The sequence below is a fragment of the Mycena indigotica genome, assembly GCF_014461135.1.
Source record: "Mycena indigotica strain 171206Taipei chromosome Unknown Mind.scaff0006, whole genome shotgun sequence".
In the NCBI taxonomy this organism is placed as follows: Eukaryota; Fungi; Basidiomycota; class Agaricomycetes; order Agaricales; family Mycenaceae; genus Mycena; species Mycena indigotica.
Window position 1 is genome coordinate 2356134 of NW_023503005.1, and position 17933 is coordinate 2374066.

Genomic DNA, 17933 nt, shown 5'->3' on the forward strand with positions numbered 1-17933 from the left:
GAGGCAGGTTTGTCGATCCGCTGCTCTCCACATAGACCACGACAAATTCATCGCCAACTACGCTGACTTCATACGGTTGAAACCCAGTGATATTCTCAAAGCGAGCGAAGAGGAAAATCACCAGGTTAAGATATCGAACCCCGCCGTGCGCCTGCTTCGCAAACATATCACCACCGTCAGAGCGAAGGTAATGGGCACCGATGAGAATCGCGTAGCTATCCGAGCGCAAATCTGGGGGATGACCCTGAAATTCAATCCGCCAAGCATCTGGGCAACGATTAACTTATCGGACACGAAGCGATCCCATCGCCCAAGTACTGGCCGGTCGTGAAATCAATCTAGACGAATTCGTGGTGGCGAAGGTGGGGCCTAACGCGACTGAAAGAGCTCAAACGATAGTGGCCGACCCCTTCGCTGCTGCTGAGTATTTCCATCTCGTGGTGCGCTTGTTGTTATCGGAAATGGTAGGACTTGACGCGGGTGGGAGAGGCACCATCAACCGGAGAGAGGGGATATTTGGTCTCGTGAACGGTTATATAGGCACCGTGGAGGCACAAGCAAGGGGATCCCTACATCTCCATATTTTATTCTGGCTCCGCGGGGCACCCACAGCGGCCGAAATGCAGCACGCACTGCAAAGCGAAGAATTCCGAGCGAGAATCAGACACTTCATTCGCCATAATATCCGTGCTGATGTACCGAACGTGGACAGGAGAAAGCAACGAGGCCTGACATCCAGCATCGCCTTTTCCCGCCCAGAAGACCCACGGCTACCTAACTATGCCGAACGTCAGCGAGAAGTGGAAACTTCGAAATGCTGCGGTACTGCAGGCGCATGATTGCACCATTTACTACTGCCTCAAAAACAAAAATGGGAAGTTAATCTGCAAACGCGGTCATCCTTGGCCCATATATGCAGAAGACTGGGTTGACAGTGACGGCAACTGGGGTCCCAAGCGCCGTTTTAGTTTCCTCAACCCATGGAACCCGCCCCTATTCGCTGTAACGCGCTCCAACATGGACATTAAGCTCATGACAAACTCATGGGAAACTAAGGATATAGCCTTTTACATCACCCTCTACATCGCCAAAAAGCAAGTGCAGGCAGCGAACGCTTCAGCGATTCTGGCCACTAGTCACGCGTTCCAAGAAGATCGACCCGTCGTCTCACCTGAGAACCCTATAGAGAAGGTCAACAAACGACTATTGCAGCAATGTGCAAACACTTTGAGCAGACAATATGAGCTGAGCGGTCCCGAGGTGATCAGTTACCTGATGGGGTGGGGAGACCGATATATTTCTCATACATTCGTGATGGTATACTGGGACATTATTACGGCTACTCTGTGTCGAGCATACCCTGAGCTACTGAAGAGGTGAGTAGTCAGGCACCACACACGGCTGTCCCTCATTGACATGGCGTAGCTCCGATAAAACGGAGTCCGACGCCCGTGTAAATTACGTCAGTGACAGCTGAACCGGATCACTACTGCAACTAACATGGCAACAGCAAGCACGTTTGCACATGGAGAATGGCCAAGTGGCCATTCAAGACCAACTCGGACAATACACCGAACGCGGAGAGGGATTAGCGACGATGAACCTATACGACTTTTTTACCAAAACTTATCACGACTCACGGTCAAAGGGACGACACCGAGCGACAACTTGAGCGAGAGGAGCTGAGAGCCAGGGGTGTCAAACTGCGAGGAAGGCCCCCAAGCGAGCGGTTTCCCTACCTCAGCATCTCTGATCGGAAAGGAGCGCGTATAATTCGGGGAGTCAAACAAGAAACAGCGCTCCACATAGTAGGTCGTTGGGTACCCAGCAGAGAAAGCGCTAACCAAGAATACTACTCGGCGCAAATACTGCTTTTGTTAAAACCTTGGAGGACCTGGCAAGACTTACTAGGCGATCATCACACCTTCACCGAAGCACGTTTGTCATTCGAAGCTGAAGCCTTACCCGACATTCATAGAATAATCATGAATCTTGAGTACTACCACGAGTGCTCTTCCAGCGCAAAACGTCGTCGCTCACGTGAGGGAGGTGCGACCGAGGACGACACCGAACTGCACGACGATACACCCACAGAGGGTGTTGGCCAGGGACCACCGAGAACCTACACTGAAGAGGACGTTATCAAAGCACGGTCACTGAAGTTCAGCGCTGCCCGAACAACTCTACGGCTGGCAAGCCATGGACGTAGCCTACACCTCGGGTATTTTCTCAAAACACGTGCCGCGCGTCGCAGAGCTTCCACTCCTACAGCCAATATCACCGGAAGAATCTACACGCTATCGTGAGTGGGAAGCTAAGGTGAACGGCATGCAACGCGCCGACTCTCGACGAGCAGAGCAGCTCAGTCAAGATCAACAAGCACGCCGTTTTCAAAACCCAGGAGGTGTTAACCAGCTCAGCGATGCGCCCCTCAACGCGCCCCTAAACAACATCAGAGCAGGGCCCGGAGTAACGCCATTGAGCGATGGGAATCCTAGGATACGGTCCCCGCAACAGCAACATCAGCTCGAGAAGCTTAACACTGAGCAGCGAAGAGCGCATAACATTATCGAAAACCACCTGACGAGCTATTTGCGAGGCGAATCTCCGCCACAACTGCTTATGATCGTGCAGGGAGAGGGGGGGACAGGAAAAAGTGTGTTGCTTGGAACTGTGACCGACACTTTCGAATTTCACGGCGTGCGCAATCTGCTGGCCAAAACGGGTACCACGGGAATATCAGCCAGCTTGATCGCAGGACAAACCATACATCAATGGGCAGGAATACCGGTTGCCGTGGCCGACAAAGAAGACTGGGTCAAGAGTACGTTACACGCTTGGCGTCAAAAGCGATGACTCATCCAGATCAAAGGAGGCAGTCCCAAAATACAAGAGCGACGAAAACGAAATATCCTACCCGTCCGGTACCTCGTAATTGACGAGTACTCCATGCTCACCAAAAGGACATTAGCACAACTCTCTCAGATTTTAGGATACGTGAAAGCCAGGCAAGGGGAAGCTCCCCCCTTCACAACCCTTCGGCAACATCAGCGTTATCCTCGTCGGGGATCCTCATCAATTCCCACCGGTAGGTAACACGAAAGCGGCACTTTACAACCCTCAGTGCGATCACTCAATTCTGTCGCCATTGGGCCTGGCTTTCTACCGACAATTTTCTATTGTTGTGACTTTAACGGAACAAAACCGCGTCTGTCAGACTGCGGGTCGGGCCGTGCAAGGACTTCTCCTAAGAACGCGCGCCCGGAACAGAACAGACGAATAGTCGGGCCCGCAAGTATGGCGGGCGGGGTAGATCGAAACCGAAAGGGCCCGTGAACTCGGTCCCTTGCCGTAGTCGGTGGTCGAAGGTTCGAATCGGGTCGTGTCGGGCCCGATGAGTCGATAGCGTCTCCTCGCACGGAGTAAGGTAGTTCTTCAGACGATCTAAGCGATAGAGTACAGGGTACACTATCGCGCATTATATACGCGGGCCCGCAAAGGGGGTGATCGGACACCCTGGCCTCTCCTCCTCCTCCTCGCTCCCGTTCCTGGCCGCAGAGGGGACGATCGCACATCCCTTGCGGGCCAGGCGCTACTCCTGACCTCCTAGCACTCCTCCCCATTCCCCTGGTGTCGAGTTGGGCTCGGCGACGGCTCGACGCGTCGTTCTCGGTCACGTGCTTCCCACGTGTGCGTTCCTCCTACTGGGGCGCATGTTCCCCGTCGTCACGTGCTGCGTGTTGCGGGCCCGCAATGGCCCGACACCAGCGCCGGAGCGGACGGGCCGGGTCTTATCCGTGACAGCGTCAAAGACGTTGGTTGGAACAAGTTACTGCGTCGCCTTCGTGAAGGAGAATGCACAGTCGAAGACATGTCCATGCTGAAGTCATTGACCGTAACAGAAAACAAAAACATGCGGTGGGACCGACCACCTTGGATAGACGCAGTGCTCGTAACACCTCGGCACGCAGCACGAACGCTATGGAATGCGGCCGCTCTGGATCGTCACAGGGCTTCCACCGGAAATGCAATATACGTTTCCCCGCGCTGAAGATACGACAGGTCGCAATACTAGAGCGCTCACCTTGGAAGAACGAGTCATAATTGCCGGAATCAACGACCAAAAGCCGGGCAAGCTTGCCGAATTTGTGGACCTCGCAATAGGCATGAGAGTAATGGTGCTCTGGAACATATCAACGGAGGCTGACCTCGCCAATGGCACTCGGGGTACCGTTGTCGACGTAAAGCTAGACTGCAGAGAGCAAACTCCTTTACGGCGAGCTGCTGACGGCAAAATCCTACTCTGCTACCCGCCATGCACGGTGCTCATCAAACTAGATCAATACTCCTTCGACCGATTCGAGGACCTCGAGCCGGGGGTACTGCCTGTATCGCCAACGTCCAGCTCTTTTACCATTACCAAAGCGGGAGCAGTCACAGTTACCATAACCCGCAAACAATTTGCCATAACAGCAGGCTATGCGTTTACGGATTACAAGTCACAAGGGCAAACTATTGCATATGTGGTGGTTGATTTAGCGCAGCCACCTCACGGCAGACTGAGCCCTTTCAACGCATATGTGGCACTCTCACGCAGTCACGGTAGGGATAACATTCGACTGCTGCGGGGACTTGACCCAAGTATTTTTACTACACATCCTTCTGAAAGCCTGCGAGAAGAAGATCGACGGTTAGCGAAACTCACGATGTCCACACGCGAACAACACCCGTTACAGCCAAACTCCCATACAAATGAACCGGTCCCACGTCGATAGAAAGCCTGTATCACTCAACAAGTCGCATATATAAGCAGTTCAAAGGTGTACATGATGAGCATTGAGCAACATGCCTCTCGCCTCCCTTCTGACGCAGTGGACGACCAGGTGCTCTGCTTGCGGACACAAGAACCCGAAACGTTGTTGCTCTGCCTGCAAAGTAAACCGTTACTGCGACGTAGCCTGCCAGAAAAAAGATTGGCCGAGCCACAGAAGTGCCTGCAAACAGCATTCAACCAGCCTCGATCAAATTGGTGATCCCTTGACCGCCAGCATAGTCCAATTCTTTGCCAACTTTGTGGACGACCTGGAGGAAGTCTTTCGCACAATGGGCGCTATTCGAGGCGGACATCGCTAACCAAGCCCCTGATTTCTTGGAGACTCATTTGTACGCCCCTCTTGTCGCTTGCAACTAACCACCTGCCAAACTGATGCGCTTCTGAGCAGCTTCGCTATCGTGCTGGAGCCCTCTGAAGACCCCTTGAGAACTACAAGACGTTCCTCTTTCGACGTGCGTCATTCTTACCATTGCAAGGTCTGTTCCCAGTCGTAACCTCCAGCGCAGGTAATCGAGGCTTCCATGATGGAGAACCACACATTTATCAGCGTCCTTCCAAACCAGGCGCTGAAATCTAAGGACGTTGAGAAGAACAAGGAAGAATTTGAAGAAGGTTTTCGAAAGCTAGGCACAGATAAAAAAACTCTGCGCATAGTCGTGACGTCGTCAATCGTGTGCACGATGTACTCGGTACCGGTGGACGCTGTTTTCCCTCCAGAAGTGCAAGGCTGGACATCAAACAAAGAAATTAGTGCATTCATGCACACCGTGTTCGCCAAAGAGTTTAAAGGTTCCGTTGCGTCCGGAAAAGGTGCAACACATAGTTTACGGATTTCTTACACGCACTAACTGAATTTCAGTCCACAGACCGCTTCTCCGGGTAGTAGAGTTGTTCGTTTACGTCCTCACCGGCAAAGTTTTGTACGTTCCCCGAAGACGAGTAGTTGAGAGTTGAATGCAGAAGTTTCCCAATGCGTGACAAATCATGGATTGTACAAGTCGCGGCCCGCCACCCCAAAAATCCAGATCAGTGATGGTGATCGGACGCTAATCAATCAGCTTTGTGCTCAACGACGCTCACGAATTTAGCGACCCATTCATGAACGGCATAGTATGCTTCCGACCCGTCAGTAAACCGTCGTCCTCGCCAGCGACAAAACAGTTGCTACTGGGGCACGCACTGTCACGCAACCCATGCAGACGTCAAGTCGACACGACATTCTCCTCAAACCTACCCAACCGTTTAAGTGGGGGAGAACAGCGCGTGATCATTATTGCATTCCCGCTGCACAGCTTGTGCTGCTAGTAGACAACGAAGCTTGGTATGCTACTACTGTGGACGTCCACTCTTGCCTCCGACCCCCCTGCGCAGAGCACTATGACATCCAACTAGTTTCCTGCCGGCTCCATCGCGTCGAAATGCAGCCTAGCACACTGCAAATGGTGGTGGAGGGGTCGGGACCGCTGACGCGAACAGAGATCTGTCAATGGGAAGAGATTCAAGGACATTGCGCTTGGGACATACATTGCTCCAGCGATGGTCCCATGCTAGTCGCGGGATGTCGTGTCTCCGTGCCAGCGTCGGTCCTGCAAGGAGCCGGCCCTGGGAGTGGTGTCATCGTGGACGCTGATGTCAAAGGGGCATGTTGGGTGCGACGGAGCAACAATGGAATTCCTCTGGACATGACGAAAACGACGCTAATCGACGATCTGTTACTGACAGCTGAAGACCCACGAGACGAAATTCTTCTGGACCGCAGCTGCATTAGACCGCACTTCATCAACGGCCCCATTGACATCAAACTTGGAGACCGAGTTGTCATCATGAACGGTCATCACCACAAACGGGTGGCAAGGGTAGAACGCATCCACAGCGCACGACAACCTCCCATGCTAACACTGTTGGACGACAGAATACCAATCCACAGCGTGGCGCTGTGTAATGTGGCACGATTATTTCTACCTGGTGACCCCGTAAAGCTAAATTACGGGGCATATGCTGGTGCGCGAGGCAAAGTAGAAGGGACGTTTGCTCTCAGACAGCTGCAAGAAGGCCTACATCAATTTCCCCACGGTGGACTCCGCATTCTAGTACGGAGCTCTCAGACACATCCAAGAACCTTCTCACGATACCTCAGCTTAACGACGGAACGAAAGTAAGAAACGACAATCATGCCTCGAGGAACACCAAAATAATGACAAACAGGTCGATGTGCCAACGCAATTCGCACAACTTGACGTAAAAATACTCGTATCCAGTAACCCCGCAATACCCATACGAGTGGAAGATCACTGGCTCAGCCACCCCTCTTTGAGCGGCGTACAACTACACGTACGCATAGCACCGATACTCAGAGGCAGGATCTCGGAGACGTTGGCGCGTGCGATCGGTAAAGAGGGAGTCACGGTGCTCACTGAACCTCTCACCCCCTACAACTTCAGCACTCCGCTCACGGTTTCAATAAATGAAACCTCAAGGAAGATCCGGGTAGCAGCGGAATGGCTGCTCCCTGTACATGAGCCAACAAACAACGAGAGAGGAGACCAAATAGCAGTGGTAATAGGCGAAACCAGCGAAGGCAATAAGATGTACATTGGACGCCACGTCATCGTCGTTAGTGCAGATGCGGAAGGGCGAAAAGAGGTTCTTTTACTGGACGAAGATATGGACAAAGGCACAACCATAGAGTTCCCTCACACCTCCCTTTGCGGCACCCCAACGGCAACTACTTGAACACTGAGCTCTTTTAATAATTACCACATAAGATATAATGTCTTTGTTTGCATTTATTTGTCTTTCTTGTTTACCTCTATTTGGCCTCTATTTTTTCACATACAGGACCTTACTAAAGCAAGGTAACAAACAAAGGATACAGCAGGTACGACAACAAGAAATAACGATACAGTAATGTAAGAATTCTACACAGTGATTCGAGCCCAGAAATTCAGCCAAAAATGTTCCACCATTTCTTCTTCTTCTTCTGTTTCTTCTCGTACGGTTCGTAAGGGTAGTACCCCTTGCCATAATCGTACTTTAACGCAGATTTGGCTGGGACTGCAGAGGACTTTGCCTTGGTGGCCTTCGAGTCACCCGCTTTCTTGTTGGGCAGTCTAAACAAGCTTCGGTCAAAATAAGTAACAGGAAAGGAATGAACAACCCACTCGTCTACGAGGACATAGTAATCCTTCTCCTTCCGAAGCCCGGCCAAAGCTAATCTACGCGAGTCTTCAGTGATCAAGAACGGAGATGTGACCACCACACACGATATTTCGCCTATCCGCGAAGTCCTGAGTGACGATCGAATGGGAATTTTGCGCCTCCACATCGCAAGACTGTTTCCACTCTTGGATGGCAGAAAGACGAAAACCAAGGTGGTCGCAGCCGGGTCGTATAAGGCAACGGACTCTTGCAAAATCTTGTCTCTCGAAGGTTGCAACTGGTCGAAAGTGAGCCAGTCAAACGCCGGTTCATCGGGATGGTTTGGAGGTCGATAGTCAGCATTGGCAATTAAAGCACCGCGTTCACGGCTCTGCAAGAAACGATGCAGCTGTGAAGGATTAGAAAACAGGAATCAAGTCTGCAGAAAAGGTACCCCGTAGGCTGCGATCTGATCCGACATTTGGGAAATCCAGATAAGTAGGGAAGCGACACGCTCGTCTTTGTTTGGTGGGAACATCCAATGGATTCGGTCCTTGGCTCTGCGGACGGTGTAGCCAAAAAGAGCTTGCTGGGCAGCAACGAGTGCGGCGCCTTTCGAGTCAATGAAATGAATGTCGAGGCCTTCGCCGATGTTGTCACGAGGAGGGCCAGCAAAGAGCGGCGTTGCGCCAGTCGTTCCCTGCTGGGCATGAGCAAGAGTTCTGGAAGGCATATGATACGTCGACTCGGGCTGGCTGCCTCCCCAAACGTTGGCCGTTATTGGAGTGAAATGAACGCGACGGTCGTCTTCAGAGTCTGATTCGTCGCTGTACATTTCTTCCTCTGGCACTCCCCAGTCGGCTGCTGCAGATGTACCCCAACCACCGTCGTCCCAGCCTCCACCTCCGCCCCAAGGATCCGCATGTTTGTCTTGCTTTTGCTTGCTCTTTTGTCCTTTCTTGCCTTGAGGTTGTTGGTAGTACTGCGATTGAGGTGGCTGTTGTTGTTGTTGTCCCTTCTTGCCACCTTTCTTGCCCTCGGATGCCTGGTATGGATTGTGACCATTGAGTAAGGCTTGCAAATAATCGCTTTGTTGTTGGGGTGATAGGACAGAAGTCACCTTTGGCTGTCGTTTCGCCTCCTCATGCCCCCAACCTTGTTGGCCCCAAGCACCGGCGCTACCCTTATCGTCGCCCCAGTCAGTATATTGCGTCGCAGCAGTTTCGCCCCATGCGCCTCCATTGTTATTTCCCCAACCACCCGCAGCACCCGCATTTGTGTTTCCCCAACCACCAGCGCTCCCATGTGCGTTTCCCCAGCCTGCAGCACTCGTATTTCCCCATCCTCCCGCGTTTGAAGTCGCTGCTCCGCTATGCACAGTCCCCCAAGGGTCACCCTTCGTCTGACTCTCTTTACCCCAGCTTTCCCAAGCCTGCTTTCCACCCTTGTCTTGTTTTTTCAGTTTCTGTTGTTGTTGGCCCCATCCGCTACCGCCCCCATTCCAATCACTTCCGGTTGCCTCGGCGCCCCAGCTTTGCCAGGCCGGAGCAGCTTTCTTGTCCGATTTCTTGCCTTTATTAGCAGATGCAGCAGCAGCAGCCATAGCAGCTGCCGCCGCCTGTTGGGCAGCCATTTGCGCTGGAGTCGGGATTGTAGTCGTCGTATTCCATCCGCCAGCAGCTGCATTGGTCGCAGAAGGTGCTGGGGTTTTACCCCAGCCGTCCCCACCAGTAGGTTTTCCCCAAGGATCAGCGGCGGGGGTAGCGGCAGGCTTACCGGTACCATAACCCCAAGCGTCGTTCCCAGCGGCATGCCCAGCGTTCCCCCACCCTGATTCTTCTTCTGTATTCGACATCATATCCGCTACATGTCCAAGTGAGTAAAAAACACTCGAAGAGCCCATTCTGACGCGCACCAAGCCCATAACCAGCAGCAGCAGCCTCAGCTTCCTCCTCCGCACTGTAATCGTAGTATTCGTCCTCTTCGTCTGGCTCGGAAACCTCCTTCACCTGCTCAAGCACCGTTGGCTTGGACATTGGAGGCTCCTGCCTTGGTGGTTCTGGCCTGGGAGGCTCGTGCCGCTGGGGCTCCTCGACGGGCGCGGGCGCTCCATTGGCCTTCTGTTTCCCGGTCTTCTTACCCATGATGGGCTGTGAAGAAACGCGTTCAAGAAGTAGTAGTACTTAAAGCTGCACAGCCACTATTCATCGTGTATCGGGGCACGTGTCGGTTCCGCGGAAATCGGCGCGGATTTTCCTGAGTACTTACTTCCAGTCGAGTGTGTTTTCTTGAAGCGGACGCCGCACAATATGCGGTTCGATGTGTTCAGTGACTTCCAATGTTGAGCTTGAACCCCCTCATTGACAAATCGCGATTTCCTGGCAAGCAGCGACGTGCTTTATCGATTTTGTCAGCTGGTGAAGAGTCGCCTAGATGTCGCAGCGGATCTTATCAAGGTAGCTGCACTCTTTCACATTGAGTTGCAAATATTTGTGTTATCAGCGCAGACTAGATTTCATCGGCCGTTTCATTGATTAGATCCCACGGAAGATAGAGCTAATGAACGGGGAGGACGAGTGGCTTGCAGCTGCAACTTTGCGCGAAGGCGAACAGAGAGCTCTGGAATTGAAATTACTCGTAGTCTGGTATGCCTAGATTTCACAACGTCGACCTCACATACTAGCTGTGAAAAGGTCAGGACTGCGTCCAGACAGAGTCCGAGGGCTATTTTTTAGGGAGGCTTGCTCAAGTCATCTCGCTCTTGAACGGGAGGTCAATCTCTTGAATTCTACGTGTTACATAAGACCAACTCCTACGGCCGTGTTGATGCTTGGATGATGGTGGGCGGGCAGTTTGGCCGTGTTATGCATGATCCCCTCGCGCACAACAAACAAAGGCAAAACAAAACAAACAACCCCGGCGACAAGAACAAACAAACAACCAAACAAACGGCGGTCTGCACTACGACGACGACCAAGCATGGGCCAGCGATGTTGTGGGCCCGCTCGCTGTTGTGGTCACCTGATACCCACCCCTTGACTCCCACCAACACCAACCACGAGCATGGCGGACGACACAGGCAGCAGCTTCTACCCGCCAGACGAGGTCGCTGGTGGGCTGCCCATTAACCTGGACTCGCTGCGCGACGGGCCACCAGGCACGAAGCCGTTCTACCCGTATTCAACCCTTATTCGGTTTGGTTAAATTCTCCGAGTTGCCAACGTTTGCCAACGCGCTGTAGCTACGCAATCAAGGGCTCGCCAAATCAACGGCTGCTACTGGAAGATATCTATTACGCCATTGAGTCGCGCTTTCCGTATTTTAGGACAGCACCTAATGGGTGGAAAGTGCGTCTCAGTGCCTTGTTTTCTCTCTCTCTAAATAACTGACAACGACCAGAACTCTGTCCGACACAACCTGTCGCTCAACCCATGTTTCCAAAAAGAGGCGCGGCCGCTGACTGACCGTGGGAAAGGGTCATACTGGATCGTAAACGACGAAGTGGACCCACGGACCGGCGTCCATCGAGTGCGCAAGAAGAAGGGCAAAGCATCAGCGCCCCCGCCAGAGTATGTCCAGCCCGTCGCCAGCGGCAGTGCCGGCCCGCTACCCGAAGAAGAGGTCAATCCCGAGCAGTACCCGCCCTTTACCGGCTTCGTCTCCCCAATGGCCGCTGCGATGATGAGCTTTGGCATTCCGCCACCGCTGTCGCTGATGACCCCGGAAGACCGTGTAGACGCAACGGAGAATGGCGATGTTGACTGGCGCGCGCTATGGCTCAAGGAGATTGAACACCTCCAAGAGATAACTGCCCAGCAAGACAAGCTTGGCGCACAACAGCAGTGGTACCAGATGATGTTGTTTAGGGTTCGCAGCGTGTTACTGGCGCCACTTGCACCACCAGAAGGTGAACTATATATGCAGCCACCACCTGAAGAAGAGGAAGGAGAGCCACAGGGGGAGCCAGTTATTGAGGAGCAGTAGTTTGTTTTGTACCCAGGAATTGTCCTAGATCTAGCCAAACAGTAGGGCTGAGCTATTTTGCAAAAAATTGGTATCCTTCTATCTAAGTAAACTACACTTTGCTTTGCTTGTAAATGATATAGTACAGGTACATTAGACATAGCATGTCGACTAGATGATCCATAATAAAAGACGAAGAAAAATGCGTCAACAACAAAAAATATAGTCGTGTTACTCCCGCCTAACCCGCCCGTTCTTCTCGTCCTCGAGGTACTGGCCAATCGCAAGCATGTCCTGGCCCGCACGGCGTAGGTAGCCTGCGAGAACCGACCGCTCTGCCTGGGGAAGTAGATCGGACAGCTTGTCCACCTGGCTTTCGAACGCGCGGTCCCGTGACTCGGAGGACGAACTGGAGGTGGTGGGCGTGAACAGCGACGGGCGGCGCAGAGCAGCAGCATTAGACGATAACGGGGAGGGTGTGGGTGATATGCTCTGGGTCTTCTGGGCGCGATTAGGCGGGGCACGTGGCCCGCCGGGAACTGCCGGTGAGTTGGGGACCAGTAGCGGCCGCGAGACTGAGGGTGGGGGACTCTTCACGAGTCGGGTCGTCGTGGCAGAAAATGACATGTTCGGCTTGTCCTTCCTGCTCATGCTGGCCTTGCGCCCTAATGATGAGAAGAAATTGCCCTTGGCTGGACTGACGGCCAACATCCGCAGTGACGTGGGCGGGGACAGTGGTGCAGTCATCGAGCGTGGGGAAAGTGCAGGGTATGGTAATGATGGTGCGGTGGGCGCAATGTCGCTTGGCTTCGTGGCCAAGTCAGTAGCGACCATCGCGTCGGGCCGGCGCGGGAAAGTTGCCTGGGTTGCGTGTGACTTGATTGACGAGCGGGATACCTGCCGCGGCTTGGCTGTTATCGTTCCACGTTTGCCGCCACCTGCATCTAAAGACTGATAAAACAGTCGCTTTGAATTGAACCATGAAACGCACTATGGGTATGGGTGGCAACCAACCAGTCGCTCAAGCCACTATCATGGATATAGAGTTCGTTGATTTTCTGAGCATATAACGCGGTCCGATCGGTACTCTTCTTCAGTGATAGAATGTCAGCAGAGAACAACGCGGCTGGATACTGCTCTATAATCTTCGGAGGTCGTCGTATGGGAAGCGAGACTGGATGTGAAGCAGGCGGAGATCTCGATGTGGAAGATCTTGTCAAAGAGTTTCTCGACGGTGAACTCGTGCGTGGAATCGAAGAAATGCGGCGCAGTCCCTTGGTCAGGCTCGCCCTAAAGCTTTTTGGCGGTGGACTGGGAGTGAAGCCCTCCTGCGAAAACGACTCCCACGAAATCGCGTCCTGTGACGCATGGTCATCGGAAGACCGTGACGGCGTCCATTCCTCAGCAATTGTTGGCTGCGGAGGGGACACGACAACGGAAGCGTGTTGTTCATCTTTTGCTTCTTCAGCGATCATCCCGTTGATTGACCGGTTAACGTGCACAGTCGGGGGACTATATTCGGAAGGACTTGTGGAGATGACAGAGGGCGAAAACGCGCCTTCGCGGCGGTGGAGGGTGCTACTAAATATGAGCGGTTTATTTAGCATGAAACACCGTTCAACACTTACTCGTCATGTGGGGAATCGTCCCCGCTGCTGCCCAGAGGCCGTGCAGGTGACACAGATCGAGAATTAGAGGATGAAGGGGTGCTTGACCCGCTCGAGCTCAGCACGGCAGTAACACCCGGCAACTGTAATCCATCTTTCCGGTTGGTGGGAGGAGGTGAATGTAGACGGGGAGGCCGGGGCGGAGGGGGCGTAGAAGGGTTAATAGCGAATGTTGTGCGTGGAGGCGGTGGTAAAGGTCCAGCAGTCGAGTGTAGCCCTGTCAAAATAAGAGATTAAGTGACATGACACGACAGACAGACAAACGGACCCGGCTCATATTTGAGGTAAGCCGAGTAATCTCTCGCAATGCTAGGACTCAGCGAGGGGTCAAGACCGAGGTCGACAACTACGGGAGGCGCGACGGGGGCATCGATTTTCTTGGACTGGCCAAGCTCAGGAGTACGAATTGACAGGTCTGTTGACCGGCGTTTTGGGCCAGGGAGCGAATTAGGCGTCGCAGCGCGTGAGGGGTGTGGTTCCTGGAAAACAGGGGGCTGTAAAGAAGGAATTTCGATGCGAGGGAGGTCGGTGCTGGTGCCCACAATGCCAACGTCGCGTGAAGCTTTGTTGGAGACTTCAGAAGCGGACCGGTGATGGGATTTGTCGTGGATATATGCTGAAGATTTGGCGTCGGGAGGGGCAACCAACGCGATTCCGTCCAGATTAGGTGCCTTGGCTACTGGCTGGGAGTCCGTTTGAACAATTGCCAGCCTTCGACGGTCATTACCACCCTCAGATGGCAGACTTGGCCTGCGAGGAGGGGAGACAGAAGACTCGTCAGAAGAGTAGTCTGACGAGCTCGTGGATTCTCCGGACAAAGACTTGCGGTGGTTGTCGTAGCCAATACCAGCATCAGCCAGTGGCGACTGGTAATAACTGGCAAATAGCTCCGAGTCTTGACGCGAAGCACGCGCAAGCTTCGGGCGGGCGGTGGCGGTAGTCGGTTCTAGACGAATAAAAGTAAGCATAGACGGAGAAGCAAAGCAACGAAACGCGCCGACCCAGAGCGGGCATTATATGGTCATTGCACAAGTTGAAAAGATGATCACATCACCCCTCTTCATCTGGACTACAACGTGCTTGTGGTGTGAACTCGACAACCGCTCCATATGTCCTACTACGAGGTTGCCCTCTTCGGCGAGTTCTTCGCAAAGGACCTTAAACCCATAATTAACCGCATAACCCTGCACTCGTTTGTCTCGATCTACACAAAGTTGACTTATACAAAATCTGACATCATTTCTCAGCGAATCGTCGCGTGCCATGCATATCCGTGAAGTCGTCTATGAACCCATAGACGCGGCCCAGCAGCGTGACTCAGGCAGTGAACCGGCACTTCTTCGTGCCCGAAAAGACCTCACAGACCCAGATCAAGGCTGGGTACTCTATTCCTACCTAAAACCGGAGTCAGTTCGCGCGCACCCAGAAGCAACAGTCCGGCCGTGGGCTACCTGCGAAGTCATCGGAGACGCGTTGGGCTTCGCTTCTGCTCTTGGTTATGTCCGTCGCTCCCAAATATTCAAACGAGGCTATCTATTTCGTCGAGGACCACTTGTAATCCAGATGTTTCAGCAAGAACAGGTGCGTTATAATCTCAACACTAAACTAAGTTAGCTTGACGTGCACCCAGGTTGACCCTAGGACCCAGCAACCCATTCCAGCCCATGCAGACACACTTTGGGAAGTCGAAGTTAAAACTGCTTCCCCAACGCGAAATACACAGGAAACACCACTAAGCATCGCTGTGAACGCAGTTGTCGAAGTCCAACTGCTTATGAAAGGGCTGCTCGATTTGCGACGCCAGGATTCCTAGTCATCGCCCCAGTCAATTGCTTCATCTTCTTGTTCCTCCATATCGGGTGTCCAATTCGCGTCTCCTCTTGCCTGCCTCATCAACTCAAGCAATGCGGCTGGCTCAAGTTGAATATCCTCCTCGTCTTCGCTTCCCGAATAACCTCCAAGCATATCTAAACCGTCCAGCTTCTCTTCTTCATCGACTTGCTCTGAATCGTCGCTGCTGCTCCCATAACCGTCCAAGAGCCCCGCGATAGCCAGCCCACCCGCCTTCTTGTCTATTCTCCGCCGTTTGGCTGGCCGTTCAGCTTCCTGGGTGACCGCGCCAACCCCATCCACCACAGTGCCACGAAACTCGTCCCAAACTTCGATGGTCGGGTATTCAACGAAGCTTTTGTGTCGCAAAAGTGTCTTCAAATCTTGCGACACGTCGAATCGAAAGTATCCGGGGGTACCACGGGCACGCATCACGCATTGGGGCGGCACAAAATTTTCGGGCACGTCGGCGTCTGGACATACGAGGGTTTGTACCCATTCCGGCGTTTTCCGTCCGGAAACATGTTTTTGTAGTAACACGAGTAGCGGAGTAGACAGAGGATTCCGATGTGTAAGCAGAGTATACGGGGTTTCAGAGGGGAACACAAATTCTAACGTTAGCCCAGCAGAACGAGTGCTTGAAGTCGTTGAGTAGGATTTTGCACAAGAGAAAAAAAAACACTCACCCAGAGTCCCAATGAGACTGATTGTGCTTCGCACGCTCCATCCCAACAGGCAACAACTCCATCTCGATGTCCATAGTTTCCAACTCAGTTTTGAGAATTTCCCGCTTTGGCCTCGCGCCGCCTGCTGATCCGCCTCTGCCTCTGCCCCTTCCCCGACCTCTTGTCTTGAAGCTACCTCTCGCAATCTCGCTGCCCCAGTCACCAACTTTCCGCCCCACATCTTCTAAGTACGTATAATCGTCCATCATCGTCCCCCAGTTGTACTTGTTCATTGGCACATACGCGGCCTTGTTGCGCTCTCCAGAGCATTGCGTGTTTGTTTTGTGCGCTTTGGAGCAACCCAGGGAGCACGTGTGAGTGGCGCAGCGAGGGCAGGTGTATTTTGCAGGTTGGGGGCAGACGGCACATTGCGAGCTTGCCATCGCGGCTTGGAGGACTGAAAGTAGGTCGGACGGTAATGGTAGCACGTCACTGGATACGCAACGAACCAAAACTGAGGATGAAGTGAAGATTCAAAAACGAAGTCGGGAGCTGATGGCGCATCAAGCCGAGATCACCATTTCTCGGCATTGACCGACACGATTATCAGATTGTATTTTGTGGTCGGAAGCAGGTCCAGAATGCAAGGTTAGAATTGAAGAGAGAGAGATGCGATCACGCGACTAGACGCGACAGCCAGTTATGAAAGTACAGTGCATTAAATATCGTCCATCCCAAAGTCTATTTCCACCTTCTCGCCTGGCTTGAATGGCGGTAGCCCTGGATAATACCAACATTTAGCATCACGCTAACAAATGAACACGAAAAGAAAGACTTACCAAGATATGGGCAACTGGCGCATCTGAATGCATCCCCGAGGAAACAGCTCCCACAGCTACTTGTGGCCTTTGGCGCTGCCTTTGCTGCTGCTACCAGTCTCTGTCGTTCGTCCTGCGACACCTCTACTGCCTCCCCGTCGACTGACCCATCAAGGATAACAACCTTGCTCGCCCGCATTTCAGCCTCCTCTAGCTCCCGCAGCCCACACGAACAGTTTTTGCACGCTTTCTTCCGCCTTGGCACGCCTGCTTTGACAGGCTCACAGGTAGGCACCGGTCGAGCCCTGTCAGCGTCCGTGAGAAGGGCCTCAGCATCGACAAGCGGGGTATTCGGAGCAGGCGTCAGTGTCCACAACGCTTTTTTCGCAGCGGCATCCATCTTCTTGCGCTTGAGCGGAAGCGCAAGGGGTGTGGGGGCAATATTTTGTGCCGGCTTTTGTGCGATCAGGGCGGTGTTGTTGTCGGTAGAGAGGATCGTGAAGCCGGAAAGTGTCAGCTCAGATGTCAATGACTCAGATTTCGGGGCGTTGTGAATGTGAAGCGCCCCTAGCGGCTGGAGGCCGTCGCGGAGCTGGACAAGCAGAGGCTGTATTTTAGGGAGAAGAGAGTCATATTCGGCAGTGGAGAGTGTGATGTGAACAGTCGAGTATGAGGAAGCCTCTAGTGTGGTTGCTGAGGGGTATTGAGGGGTTGTGGGGACTGAAAACAGCATCGATGAACGCACCACCGTCGACTAGTCTGTCAAGCATCTGTCTATCCACCTTCCTGGTCGCCTCCAAATCCGCGATGAGGCCCTGATACTTCCCATCTTGCGCAGTGGCAAGGGAGCCGATAGCTAGTGCAGACCCCTTCGCTGGTGGAGGCGGGGCATCGTTCAGCGCGACTGGAGACATGAGCGAGTGGAACAGAAATCAGCAGTCGTACTAAGCGAGTCAACTCAATTGGTCATTCAGATCTTTCATCGGCCGAAGATTCGGACTCGCTCCAACAGGTGCTG

At 53.1% G+C, this 17933-nt stretch overlaps 6 protein-coding genes across 6 annotated transcripts; 3 read left to right on the plus strand and 3 right to left on the minus strand.

The window, feature by feature from the left end:
- Positions 1-6378: 6378 nt before the first annotated feature.
- Positions 6379-7567, plus strand: MIND_00716400 (uncharacterized protein; the record flags this gene model as incomplete). Its single annotated transcript, XM_037363866.1, has 3 exons — positions 6379-6924; positions 6972-6989; positions 7040-7567. The coding sequence occupies 3 exons, from the start codon at positions 6379-6381 to the stop codon at positions 7565-7567; spliced, it is 1092 nt and encodes a 363-aa protein (XP_037219510.1).
- Positions 7568-7778: 211 nt separating this feature from the next.
- MIND_00716500 (uncharacterized protein) lies at positions 7779-10125 on the minus strand (the record flags this gene model as incomplete). Its single annotated transcript, XM_037363867.1, has 6 exons — positions 9888-10125; positions 9093-9835; positions 8427-9017; positions 8098-8381; positions 7996-8049; positions 7779-7944 (listed from the first exon to the last, which is right to left on the minus strand). The coding sequence occupies exons 1-6, from the start codon at positions 10114-10116 to the stop codon at positions 7779-7781; spliced, it is 2067 nt and encodes a 688-aa protein (XP_037219511.1). The 5' UTR covers positions 10117-10125.
- Positions 10126-11035: 910 nt separating this feature from the next.
- MIND_00716600 (Forkhead box protein c2) lies at positions 11036-11956 on the plus strand (the record flags this gene model as incomplete). The annotated part of the gene is made up of 3 exons (XM_037363868.1): positions 11036-11166; positions 11214-11319; positions 11372-11956. The coding sequence occupies 3 exons, from the start codon at positions 11036-11038 to the stop codon at positions 11954-11956; spliced, it is 822 nt and encodes a 273-aa protein (XP_037219512.1).
- Positions 11957-12166: 210 nt separating this feature from the next.
- On the minus strand, positions 12167-14631 carry MIND_00716700 (uncharacterized protein; the record flags this gene model as incomplete). Its single annotated transcript, XM_037363869.1, has 5 exons — positions 14604-14631; positions 13871-14548; positions 13564-13819; positions 12927-13513; positions 12167-12879 (listed from the first exon to the last, which is right to left on the minus strand). Exons 1-5 carry the CDS (start codon positions 14614-14616, stop codon positions 12167-12169), a joined length of 2247 nt encoding a protein of 748 aa, XP_037219513.1. The 5' UTR covers positions 14617-14631.
- Positions 14632-14711: 80 nt separating this feature from the next.
- MIND_00716800 (Mediator of RNA polymerase II transcription subunit 18) lies at positions 14712-15415 on the plus strand (the record flags this gene model as incomplete). Its single annotated transcript, XM_037363870.1, has 3 exons — positions 14712-14794; positions 14850-15183; positions 15233-15415. The coding sequence occupies 3 exons, from the start codon at positions 14712-14714 to the stop codon at positions 15413-15415; spliced, it is 600 nt and encodes a 199-aa protein (XP_037219514.1).
- Positions 15412-17844, minus strand: MIND_00716900 (Fe-S cluster assembly protein DRE2; the record flags this gene model as incomplete). Its single annotated transcript, XM_037363871.1, has 6 exons — positions 17661-17844; positions 16937-17608; positions 16401-16649; positions 16294-16341; positions 16119-16242; positions 15412-16069 (listed from the first exon to the last, which is right to left on the minus strand). Exons 1-6 carry the CDS (start codon positions 17827-17829, stop codon positions 15412-15414), a joined length of 1920 nt encoding a protein of 639 aa, XP_037219515.1. The 5' UTR covers positions 17830-17844.
- Between the last annotated feature and the right edge of the window lie 89 nt (positions 17845-17933).